We start from the raw sequence: 12,119 nt of genomic DNA, 5'->3' as shown, positions 1-12,119 counted from the left end.
TTTCAGGAACCAAAACCTGCGAAATACCACAGAACTCAGCAAACACATTTGGGACCTCAAAGACAATAATGTTGAATATTCAATAACATGGCAAATTCTTGCATCCAGCACACCTTACAATAGTGGTAATAAAAGATGCAACCTATGCTTGAAAGAGAAACTGTTTATTATTTACCGTCCAGACCTGTCATCCCTCAACAAGCGCAGCGAAATTGTAACAGCATGCCGCCATAGACGGAAACACCTCCTAGGTAACACATGAGCCAATCACCACGCCCCTACGCCAGCCTGTACCCACCCACTCTGTGCCCTATATAAACCATGGTATGCGAATGCTCCCATTAAAATCTCCTGATGATTGAGGGTACCCCCCCTCATGAAACAGGCCTGTAGAGATGAAATAGTCTTGTGATTTTTTTTCCCACACATACATATATATATATATATATATATATATATATAGTCTGGCTCCCGGCCAAATATTTTAACCCAATGCGGCCCCCAACTCAAAAAGTTTTGGGACTGCTGGACCATCGAATTAAGCCACCAAGAAGAAAAACGGATATGACTTCATATGCAACCTAGCTATTAGATGTAGAATTGAAAAAAAAGGACATTTATTTTGAAAAGATTAAAACAAGCAAACTGGCGAAAGGGCCCCCGATACGATTTCTCCTGCTGCGAGTGCTTCTTTTCTTGGCGTCTAACGTTGCCAGTTGGTGTTATACAATCACAGAAGGGGAAGAAGCCGTTGTTGGTTTATTGATCGAGCGCGCTTTGGCTGCTCGTGCTCCGAAGCCGGAGCCCGTCGGACTGCTGCTTCAGCGTCTATTTTGGGTCTGCGGAGAAACTAGGCCATGCGAGTTTTCATTCAGCTCGCCGGAAACTTTCATCCGACATTCGCGGGCGGAAAGTCAAGGAAAAGGATTGGACAATGCTCCTAATGGCCTGCCGCCGGGAGGAGAGTTAAAAAAAAAAAAAGAAAAAAGAAAAAGAAAGAAAAATCAGACGTTTGGTCGCTGTTGTGCCCCGCAGCTGACAAATGAATCAATGCAGTCTGCGCGTCACCGTGCAGTCGTGCACACACCCTCGGCCTGCAGCTGGCGACGCAGTCTGCAATTACAGCCAAGCAGGAACGTTTTATTTGTGTGTCTTTGCAAGTCTGTAATAGAAGCGTGTTGCATAGGCGCCGATCCCGCGGGTGCTTCGGGGCCCGAGCACCCACGTGGGATTGATGACAACTTTCAATCTTTAAAATAATTTTTGATAAATCAATTTTGTTGTTAATTTTGTGGCGAGTTTTATAATAGACCAAAAAAAAATAAAAAAAATCACAAATCATATAGTCTATAATTAACAAAGCCTAACCAAGATTTCATTGTGCCAAATAATGAACTCATGACATGGTTAGGGAATGAGCTCAAAGCACTTATGAAGCAACCAGTGACGTGCAGCATGGAAAGAAAAAAAATGTAAAAAGAAAAACATTTTATTAAATTGTTATACAGTGGGGCAAAAAATTATTTAGTTAGCTACCAATTGTGCAAGTTCTCCCACTTAAAATGATGACAGAGGTCTGTCATTTTCATCATAGGTACACTTCAACTGTGAGAGACAGAATGTGAAAAAAAAAAAATCCAGGAATTCACATTGTAGGATTTTTAAAGAATTTATTTGTAAATTATGGTGGAAAATAAGTATTTGGTCAATAACAAAAATTCTACTCAATACTTTGTAATATAACCTTTGTTGGCAATAACAGAGGTCAAACGATTACTATAGGTCTTTACCAGGTTTGCACACACAGCAGCTGGTATTTTGGCCCATTCCTCCATGCAGATCTTCTCGAGAGCAGTGATGTTTTGGGGCTCTTGCCGGGCAACACGGACTTTCAACTCCCTCCACAGATTTTCTGTGGGGTTGAAGTCTGGAGACTGACTAGGCCACTCCAGGACTTTCAAATGCTTCTTACGGAGCCACTCCTTCGTTGCCCGGGCGGTGTGTTTGGGATCATTGTCATGCTGGAAGACCCAGCCACGTTTCATCTTCAAAGCTCTGACTGATGGAAGGAGGTTTTGGCTCAAAATCTCACGATACATGGCCCCATTCATTCTTTCCTTAACACGGATCAGTCGGCCTGTCCCCTTAGCAGAAAAACAGCCCCAAAGCATGATGTTTCCACCCCCATGCTTCACAGTAGGTATGGTGTTCTTGGGATGCAACTCAGTATTCTTCTTCCTCCAAACACGACGAGTTGAGTTTATACCAAAAAGTTCTATTTTGGTTTCATCTGACCACATGACATTCTCCCAATCCTCTGCTGTATCATCCATGTGCTCTCTGGCAAACTTCAGACGGGCCTGGACATGCACTGGCTTAAGCAGGGGGACACGTCTGGCCCTGCAGCATTTGATTCCCTGTTGGCGTAGTGTGTTACTGATGGTAACCTTTGTTACTTTGGTCCCAGCTCTCTGCAGGTCATTCACCAGGTCCCCCCGTGTGGTTCTGGGATTTTTGCTCACCGTTCTCATGATCATTTTGACCCCACGGGATGAGATCTTGCGTGGAGCCCCAGATCGAGGGAGATTATCAGTGGTCTTGTATGTCTTCCATTTTCTGATAATTGCTCCCACAGTTGATTTTTTCACACCAAGCTGCTTGCCTATTGTAGATTCACTCTTCACAGTCTGGTGCAGGTCTACAATTCTTTTCCTGGTGTCCTTCGACAGCTCTTTGGTCTTGGCCATAGTGGAGTTTGGAGTCTGACTGTTTGAGGCTGTGGACAGGTGTCTTTTATACAGATAACGAGTTCAAACAGGTGCCATTAATACAGGTAACGAGTGGAGGACAGAAGAGCTTCTTAAAGAAGAAGTTACAGGTCTGTGAGAGCCAGAGATCTTCCTTGTTTGAAGTGACCAAATACTTATTTTCCACCATAATGTACAAATAAATTCTTTAAAAATCCTACAATGTGAATTCCTGGATTTTTTTTTCACATTCTGTCTCTCACAGTTGAAGTGTACCTATGATGAAAATTACAGACCTCTGTCATCATTTTAAGTGGGAGAACTTGCACAATCGTGGCTGACTAAATACTTTTTTGCCCCACTGTATGTATCCAGTGATTATACTATAAAGTTATTTTCCATTTAACTTCACCAGTTTTAGATTATTTTTTATTTAAAATCGCTGACTTTTCACATTTGCCGTTCAAATACTGAGAAGAGACGGCGCGGTGAACAGCAGCCAGTTGAGGCACGTCACTCAGTGCCTCAACATGGATTGCGGACTCGGCTAACTGCTGGCCTGCTGTGCAGTGAGACCGTATTGCTGTATGAATTATATTATACATTTCCATAGTTTAATTAGCTGAGGTATATAATGTACAGTGTATTTTGTCAACAACTGTATGTGTGTAACGTATTTCTTGTGCTGAGCGATCATAAAACGGCTGCAAAAGACGCACTGGCTGAGGCTCCAGTAGCCCCGCCTCCTGCACCCCCGCCGTAGAATTGTTATATCAACTAAAGCCCACACTTAAACTTTCCACGTGCAAGATTGAATCTATTTAAAAAAGTTATTTCATAAGAAGCCAAAAAGTGCAAAAACAATAATGTTGGTGTTGGAGGAGTTGTGAATGACTGCAGGGCCACAACATTAGGTACACCTGCAGTCTGCAGGTGTACCTAATTCACAACTCCTCCAACACGAACATTATTGTCTTTGCACTTTTTGGCTTCTTATTAAATAACTTTTGTAACCTATTTTCATGGGCTTTCCTCTTTGTGATGTTAAGTTCCTGTTATGCGCTGTTATACAGTATATGCCTTGAGCTCTTATTTTGAAGGCGCTAAGAGCGGAAGTGATGACACGTTGGAGTGGAGCGGAGGTTTTTGAAAGAAGGTAAATAAAGTGGTCCTGGTGTAAGCTGGAGCCTCCGTGTTTGTTATTTTGTAGTTTCATACAGTATAGGCGACATTTATAAACCCTCGGTTACACTTTTTTAAATAGATTCAATCTTGCACGTGGAAAGTTGAAGTGAGGGCTTTAGTTGATATAACACTCCTGTCAGGGGGTGCAATAATCCAGCACAACAGCGGCGCATGGACTTCATTTATAAGTAAAGGTAAGACCATAATAACGTTTGTTTTTATCAAATGTGCTTTTTTGTGTGCTACAGTTTGTATGTGTAAAGTTAAAGTTAAGTTAAAGTAGCAATGATTGTCACACACACACTAGGTGTAATGAAATTTGTCCTCTGCATTTGACCCATCCCCTTGATCACCCCCTGGGAGGTGAGGGGAGCAGTGGGCAGCAGCGGCGCCGCGCCCGGGAATAATTTTTGGTGATTTAACCCCCAATTCCAAGCCTTGATGCTGAGTGCCAAGCAGGGAAGAATGCTGGTATGAGCTTTTAAACATAACCCGTTAACTGCTGCCAATCAAATGGTGAATAAGATACTCTTTAGGGTTCATATGTTTGTAAATCTGACTGTGATGAAGTCAGTGCCTCACCGGCCATCAACCTCACCGCACGACACTGGAAGCAACGTAACCAGGCTAAAAAGTTGGCGGACTCTTCTGGTCTACTTTCTGATGAGATGATCTATCGTAAATTAAGAAATGGTGTAACTAAAATAAATAGAGGTAATAAAAAGGTATATTATCAGACAAAGATCTATGACTTTAGACATGATGGAAAACAATTGTGGAAAAATTTTAAATCAAATAACGGGAAGATCAGCATCATGTAAAACAAATTTGTATATACAAACCCCGTTTCCATATGAGTTGGGAAATTGTGTTAGATGTAAATATAAACGGAATACAATGATTTGCGAATCATTTTCAACCCATATTCAGTTGAATATGCTACAAAGACAACTGATAAACGTCACATCGGGAAGCAATCCGCCATTTTCTCAAACACCGAGTCAAATCAGCTGTTATTTTCCGTTTTTTCGACCGTTTTCCGTTCCTTGGAGACATCATGCCTCGTCGGTGTGTTGTCGGAGGGTGTAACAACACGAACAGGGACGGATTCAAGTTGCACCAGTGGCCCAAAGATGCCAAAGTGGCAAGAAATTGGACGTTTGTTCCGCACACTTTACCGACGAAAGCTATGCTACGACAGAGATGGCAAGAATGTGTGGATATCCTGCGACACTCAAAGCAGATGCATTTCCAACGATAAAGTCAAAGAAATCTGCCGCCAGACCCCCATTGAATCTGCCGGAGTGTGTGAGCAATTCAGGGACAAAGGACCTCGGTAGCACGGCAAGCAATGGCGGCAGTTTGTTCCCGCAGACGAGCGAGCTAAACCCCCTATCGACCCTAGCTTCCCTGGCCTGCTGACATCAACTCCAAAACTGGACAGATCAGCTTTCAGGAAAAAAGAGCGCGGATGAGGGTATGTCTACAGAATATATTAATTGATGAAAATTGGGCTGTCTGCACTCTCAAAGTGCATGTTGTTGCCAAATGTATTTCATATGCTGTAAACCTAGTTCATAGTTGTTAGTTTCCTTTAATGCCAAACAAACACATACCAATCGTTGGTTAGAAGGCGATCGCCAAATTCGTCCTCGCTTTTGTCAAGACTTGGCCCTGGGTGTGTGCTTTTCCGGGATGCAACGGAAAGTTGGCTCGGGCGAGACGGGAATGATTTATTAATTATTATCAAAAAAAAAGGAATAAATGAAAGCGCGCACAGTGGCGGAGAATAAACTATGAAATCAAAAGACTATAGCAAAAAGTACAAACGAAAAACACGCACAATGGCGGAGAACAAACTATGAAACCAAAAAGACTATAAACATGGAACAAAAACTTACTTGGCTTGGACAAAAATAGTTGCATATGGAGAATGGACATGGAAAGAAGTATCAGGCATGGACAGAGCATAAATGTGGTGAGGTCGTCGGGACGAACAACAGAAAATGAAAAGCTTAAATAACAGACATGATTAACGAAAACAGGCGCGCGACTCAAAACGTGAAACAGGTGCGTGACGTGACAGGTGAAAACTAATGGGTTGCTATGGTGACAAACAAGAGTGCACAATGAGTCCAAACGTGGAACAGGTGAAACTAATGGGGTAATCATGCAAACAAGACAAGGGAGTGAAAAGCCAGAAACTAAACAAAACACGACTTAAAACAACACAGACATGACAGCTTTCTCCCGTGCCGCTGGCTGTCGTGTCGTTTTCGTCGGTTTCGCTTGCATACGGTTCAAACCGATATGGCTCAATAGCTTCAGTTTCTTCTTCAATTTCGTTTTCGCTACCTGCCTCCACACTACAACCGTCCGTTTCAATACTGTTGAATGAGTCTGAATCCGAGCTAATGTCGCTATAGCTTGCTGTTCTTTCCGCCATGTTTGTTTGTGTTGGCTTCACTATGTGACGTCACAGGAAAATGGACAGGTGTATATAACGATGGTTAAAATCAGGCACTTTGAAGCTTTTTTTTAGGGATATTGCGTGATGGGTAAAATTTTGAAAAAAACTTCGAAAAATATAATAAGCCACTGGGAACTGATTTTTAATGGTTTTAACCATTAAAAAGCATGAAGTGCTCTAAAACTTGCTGGTAGACGGCTGCGTTGACCCTGGATCTCAGGAAACAGAGTGGACCGACACCAGCAGCTGACATGGCACCCCAAACCATCACTGATGGTGGAAACTTTACACTAGACTTCAGGCAATGTGGATCCTGTGCCTCTCCTGTCTTCCTCCAGACTCTGGGACCTCGATTTCCAAAGGAAATGCAAAATTTGCATGGTTGGGTGATGGTTTGGGGTGCCATGTCATCTGCTGGTGTCGGTCCACTCTGTTTCCTGAGATCCAGGGTCAACGCAGCCGTCTACCAGCAAGTTTTAGAGCACTTCATGCTTCCTGCTGCTGACCTGCTCTATGGAGATAGAGATTTCAAGTTCCAACAGGACTTGGCGCCTGCACACAGCGCAAAATCTACCCGTGCCTGGTTTACGGACCATGGTATTTCTGTTCTAAATTGGCCCGCCAACTCCCCTGACCTTAGCCCCATAGAAAATCTGTGGGGTATTGTGAAAAGGAAGATGCAGAATGCCAGACCCAAAAACGCAGAAGAGTTGAAGGCCACTATCAGAGCAACCTGGGCTCTCATAACACCTGAGCAGTGCCAGAAACTCATCGACTCCATGCCACGCCGCATTAACGCAGTAATTGAGGCAAAAGGAGCTCCAACCAAGTATTGAGTATTGTACATGCTCATATTTTTCATTTTCATACTTTTCAGTTGGCCAACATTTCTAAAAATCCTTTTTTTGTATTAGCCTTAAGTAATATTCTAATTTTGTGACACACGGAATTTTGGATTTTCATTTGTTGCCACTTCAAATCATCAAAATTAAATGAAATAAACATTTGAATGCATCAGTCTGTGTGCAATGAATAAATATAATGTACAAGTTACACCTTTTGAATGCAATTACTGAAATAAATCAAGTTTTTCAAAATATTCTAATTTACTGGCTTTTACCTGTACAACTCCTGATGCGTTTTTTTTTTTTTTTCTCGACGTGGAGCGGGTCGCCGTACCTTGTGGATAATGAGCTCGTGGGTGCCATCTGGCAGAGTCCTCCCGTCCTCTTGCATCAGCGGGACAAAGGAGTAGCCGAACAGCTTCTTCTCCCCCTTCTCCTTCGCTGCATGCCAAAACAAACAGGGGTGAAATAACCTCGCGGAATACATTTACAAGCATTACCGCGCCCCCGAACGCACCACGGGTACACAAAGGACGCAAATGTTCTTCTTTTTTTTTTTTTTTAACCAAGCTAATTTAAGTTATCAATACTCAGAGGTGGGTAGTAACGCGCTACATTTACTCCGTTACATCTACTTGAGTAACTTTTGGGATAAATTGTACTTCTAAGAGTAGTTTTAATGCAACATACTTTTACTTTTACTTGAGTATATTTATAGAGAAGGAACGCTACTTTTACTCCGCTACTTTTATCTACATTCAGCTCGCTACTCGCTACTAATTTTTATCGATCTGTTAATGCACGCTTTGTTTGTTTTGGTCTGTCAGACAGACCTTCATAGTGCCTGCGTTTCAACAAATACAGTCACTGGTGACGTTCACTCCGTTCCACCAATCAGATGCAGTCACTGGTGACGTTGGACCAATCAAACAGAGCCAGGCGGTCACATGACCTGACTTAAACAAGTTGAAAAACGTATCCGGGTGTTACCATTTAGTGGTCAATCGTACGGAATATGTACTGTACTGTGCAATCTACTAATAAAAGTTTCAATCAATCAATCAATCAAAAGTGTGAAGGAAAAAATACCCTTTTTTTTATTTCAACCGTACATCCCGTCAAACGCCTAAAGACTGACTGCACAGTTCCTGTCTTCACAATAAAAGTGCCGCTCCATCGCGCCTGCGCTTTCAAAATAAGAGTCTCCGAAAGCCAGCGCAAACAAGCTAGCAAGCGACGGAGTTTGCCGCCAATGTATTTCTTGTAAAGTGTATAAAAACGAATATGGAAGCTGGACAAATAAGAAGCCAAAAACCCACCACTTTCATGTGGTATTAGACAGAAAGGAGGAACTTTTTTTCTCCTCCATTTGAAAACGTGGACGTTATCATCACTACTGTCTGATTACAATCAATGCAAGTCATCAGAATCAGGTAATACACCAACTTATATTCTTGTCTTCATGAAAGAAAGGAATCTATATGTGTTAAACATGCATGTATATTCATTAAAACACCTTTAACATGTAAACAAAAACGGCAAAATAAATAAATATAAATTATATACTGTATATATCAATGTATGTATATATATATGTGTGTATATATATATATATATATATATATATATATATATATGTGTGTATATATATATATGTGTGTGTGTGTGTGTGTATATATATATATATATATATATATATATATATATATGTATGTGTGGGAAAAAAAAATCACAAGACTATTTCATCTCTACAGGCCTGTTTCATGAGGGGGGGTACCCTCAATCATCAGGAGATTTTAATGGGAGCATTCACATACCATGGTTTATATAGGGCACAGAGTGGGTGGGTACAGGCTGGCGTAGGGGCGTGGTGATTGGCTCATGTGTTACCTAGGAGGTGTTTCCGTCTGTGGCGGCATGCTGTTACAATTTCGCTGCGCTTGTTGAGGGATGACAGGTCTGGACGGTAAATAATAAACAGTTTCTCTTTCAAGCATAGGTTGCATCTTTTATTACCACTATTGTAAGGTGTGCTGGATGCAAGAATTTGCCATGTTATTGAATATTCAACATTATTGTCTTTGAGGTCCCAAATGTGTTTGCTGAGTTCTGTGGTATTCCGCAGGTTTTGGTTCCTGAAAGAAGCCTTGTGATTGTTCCATCTGGTTATGAATTCTCCCTCGGTTAATCCTACATATGTGTCGGATGTGTTAATGTCCTTGCGTGTTACCTTAGATTGGTAGACAACTGATGTTTGTAAGCACCCCCCGTTGAGAGGGCAATCAGGTTTCTTTCGACAGTTACAGCCTTTGTTGGTTTTGGAGTCGCTCTGTCCGGGGGCCGACGGCTCATTTGCAATTGTTTTGTTGTGGTTTGAGATGATTTGTCGTATATTGTTCATACAGCTGTAGCTCAATTTAATGTTGTTCTTGTTGAATACTTTTCTTAGGGTGTTGTCTTTGGGAAAGTGTTTGTCAATCAGATTGAGGAATTTGTGTCCAATGTTGAATATTCAATAACATGGCAAATTCTTGCATCCAGCACACCTTACAATAGTGGTAATAAAAGATGCAACCTACGCTTGAAAGAGAAACTGTTTATTATTTACCGTCCAGACCTGTCATCCCTCAACAAGCGCAGCGAAATTGTAACAGCATGCCGCCACAGACGGAAACACCTCCTAGGTAACACATGAGCCAATCACCACGCCCCTACGCCAGCCTGTACCCACCCACTCTGTGCCCTATATAAACCATGGTATGCGAATGCTCCCATTAAAATCTCCTGATGATTGGGGGTACCCCCCCTCATGAAACAGGCCTGTAGAGATGAAATAGTCTTGTGATTTTTTTTCCCACACATACATATATATATATATATGTGTGTATATGTTACTCATCAGTTACTCAGTACTTGAGTAGTTTTTTCACAACATACTTTTTACTTTTACTCAAGTAAATATTTGGGTGACTACTCCTTACTTTTACTTGAGTAATAAATCTCTAAAGTAACAGTACTCTTACTTGAGTACAATTTCTGGCTACTCTACCCACCTCTGTCAATACTCCAAAGGCGGGTTCGGTCCAAGCCTTTCTGGCAGTTTGGTGTCACCGCAGGTGCGAGTCGGGCTCCTAATGAGACGCCCTTGGGTGTCGGTGCGAGCGGCGCCGGCGGTAATAAGGCCGCGCGCAGCCAAATGTACAGAACGCGCATGAAAAAAAAAAAAATCCCCGATTAATATTCCGTCTCATTAGCAGGTAAAAAAATGTCAGTGCGTTCTCCAGGAGGCCACGCCAGAATTCATATTTGTCCTCAGCAGAGATGGGTAGTAACATTTCCTCCGTTACATTGATTTAAGTACTTTTTTGGATGAGTTCTATTTTCTGTACCATAGGGTGCGCCGGATTATAAGGCGCACTGTCAATGAACGGTCTATTTTTTTCCCCCCCCCATCTTTTTTCATATAAAAGGCACATTAAAGGAGTCATATTATTATACATTTTTTTCTAAATGTAAAACACTTCCTTGTGGTCTACATCAGTGGTACCCAACCTGGTACCGGTCCGTGGATCGATTGGTAAAATAAATAAATAAATAAAATAAAAAATTATTATAATTTTTTTTTTATTAAATCAACATAAAAAACACAACAAACACTTACAATTAGTGCACCAACCCAAAAAACCTCCCTCCCCCATTTACACTCATTCACACAAAAGGTGTCACACCGCGGTGAGGGAAGTCTTGCCTTGGTTTTTTCACGTTTTATTTTGAAAAGCAACTCCTCTTGTTTCAGATCACGGGTCCTTCCTCTTGTGTCACCAGTCTCACGTCATTCCTGACCCTTGATTGTTTCCCATTACCCTCATGTTCTTTATAAGCCCATGCCTCCCCTTGTTCTGTGCCAGATTGTTTCGAGCTTTCGTGCCTGTCTTGCGTTCCATGTTCATGTTCATGTCCATGCCTTGCCTTGTCCCACGTCTACGTCCTTGCTTCCAGAATATCCCACGCTGTAATTTTGAATTAACTTTTTTCCTCCCTCAGAGCGACTTTTGTTATTCTACCTTTTTCTACCGCAGTGGTGAGTTATAATTTTTCCTTAAAGATTTTTTCCTCAAAGTTTTTTGAGTGATTTTTTGTTTACACTTATTAGAGTAGTTAAGTTTTATAGTCTTTATTTTCTTCCTCCTGTTGGAGCGTTTTTTGTTAAAGTTTTTTAATAACAGATAAGGTGCTAATTATAATTGTCCTTATTTTTGTATTTCCTCCTTCTGGAGTGATTTTCGGTTTTTCCCTTTGGGAACATTTTGTCGATAGCTATTTTTGTCTTTTCATAGTATTTGAATTTACTCGGCTCTGGAGGCTTAAAGAGTTTTTCAAAATAAAAACTTTATTTTGAATCACATCTCCGCATCTGAGTCCCTTCCTTTGTCCAAGCCTGACATTAGGGTTGTTTCTTTCTGTTATTAATATTGTGGTTCCTACATTACATATCAATATATATCAATACAGTCTGCAAGGGATACAGTCCGTAAGCACGCATGATTGTATTTTTTTATGACAAAAAAATAAAATAAAATAAAATAAAAATCCCCCACCTGAGGGCACCACAGACTGTGGATGCTTTTAAAAAATGCTTAAAAACCCTTCTTTAAAAAAAAAAAAAAAAAAAAAAAAAAAGTCTTTTTTTAGTGATTATTTTAGTGATTATTATTATTATTATTATTATAATTAGTGATTATTAGTGATTCCCAGAGCCCAAAAAAAGTCTGCGGGCTATACAGCGTTTTCTATTGGGGCTCCAGTACTATGGAATGCCCTCCCGGTAACAATTAGAGATGCTACCTCAGTAGAAGCATTTAAGTCCCATCT

At 41.2% G+C, this 12,119-nt stretch overlaps 1 protein-coding gene across 3 annotated transcripts in view; it reads right to left on the bottom strand.

Annotated features, from left to right (window-relative positions):
• The window catches only part of dock4b (dedicator of cytokinesis 4b), a 470,089-nt gene that overhangs the window by 212,770 nt on the left and 245,200 nt on the right, over positions 1–12,119 (bottom strand). For all 3 annotated transcript variants that reach the window (XM_061961401.1, XM_061961402.1, XM_061961403.1), the window contains exon 16: positions 7,582–7,688. In XM_061961401.1, the coding sequence (XP_061817385.1) occupies positions 7,582–7,688 (107 nt within the window). The remainder of the gene's footprint in view (positions 1–7,581; positions 7,689–12,119) is intronic.

The sequence above is a fragment of the Nerophis lumbriciformis genome, linkage group LG05 (assembly GCF_033978685.3).
Source record: "Nerophis lumbriciformis linkage group LG05, RoL_Nlum_v2.1, whole genome shotgun sequence".
Lineage (NCBI taxonomy): Eukaryota > Metazoa > Chordata > Actinopteri > Syngnathiformes > Syngnathidae > Nerophis > Nerophis lumbriciformis.
The sequence above is the reverse complement of the archived record's forward strand: the minus strand, read 5'-3'. Positions and strand labels throughout refer to the sequence as shown.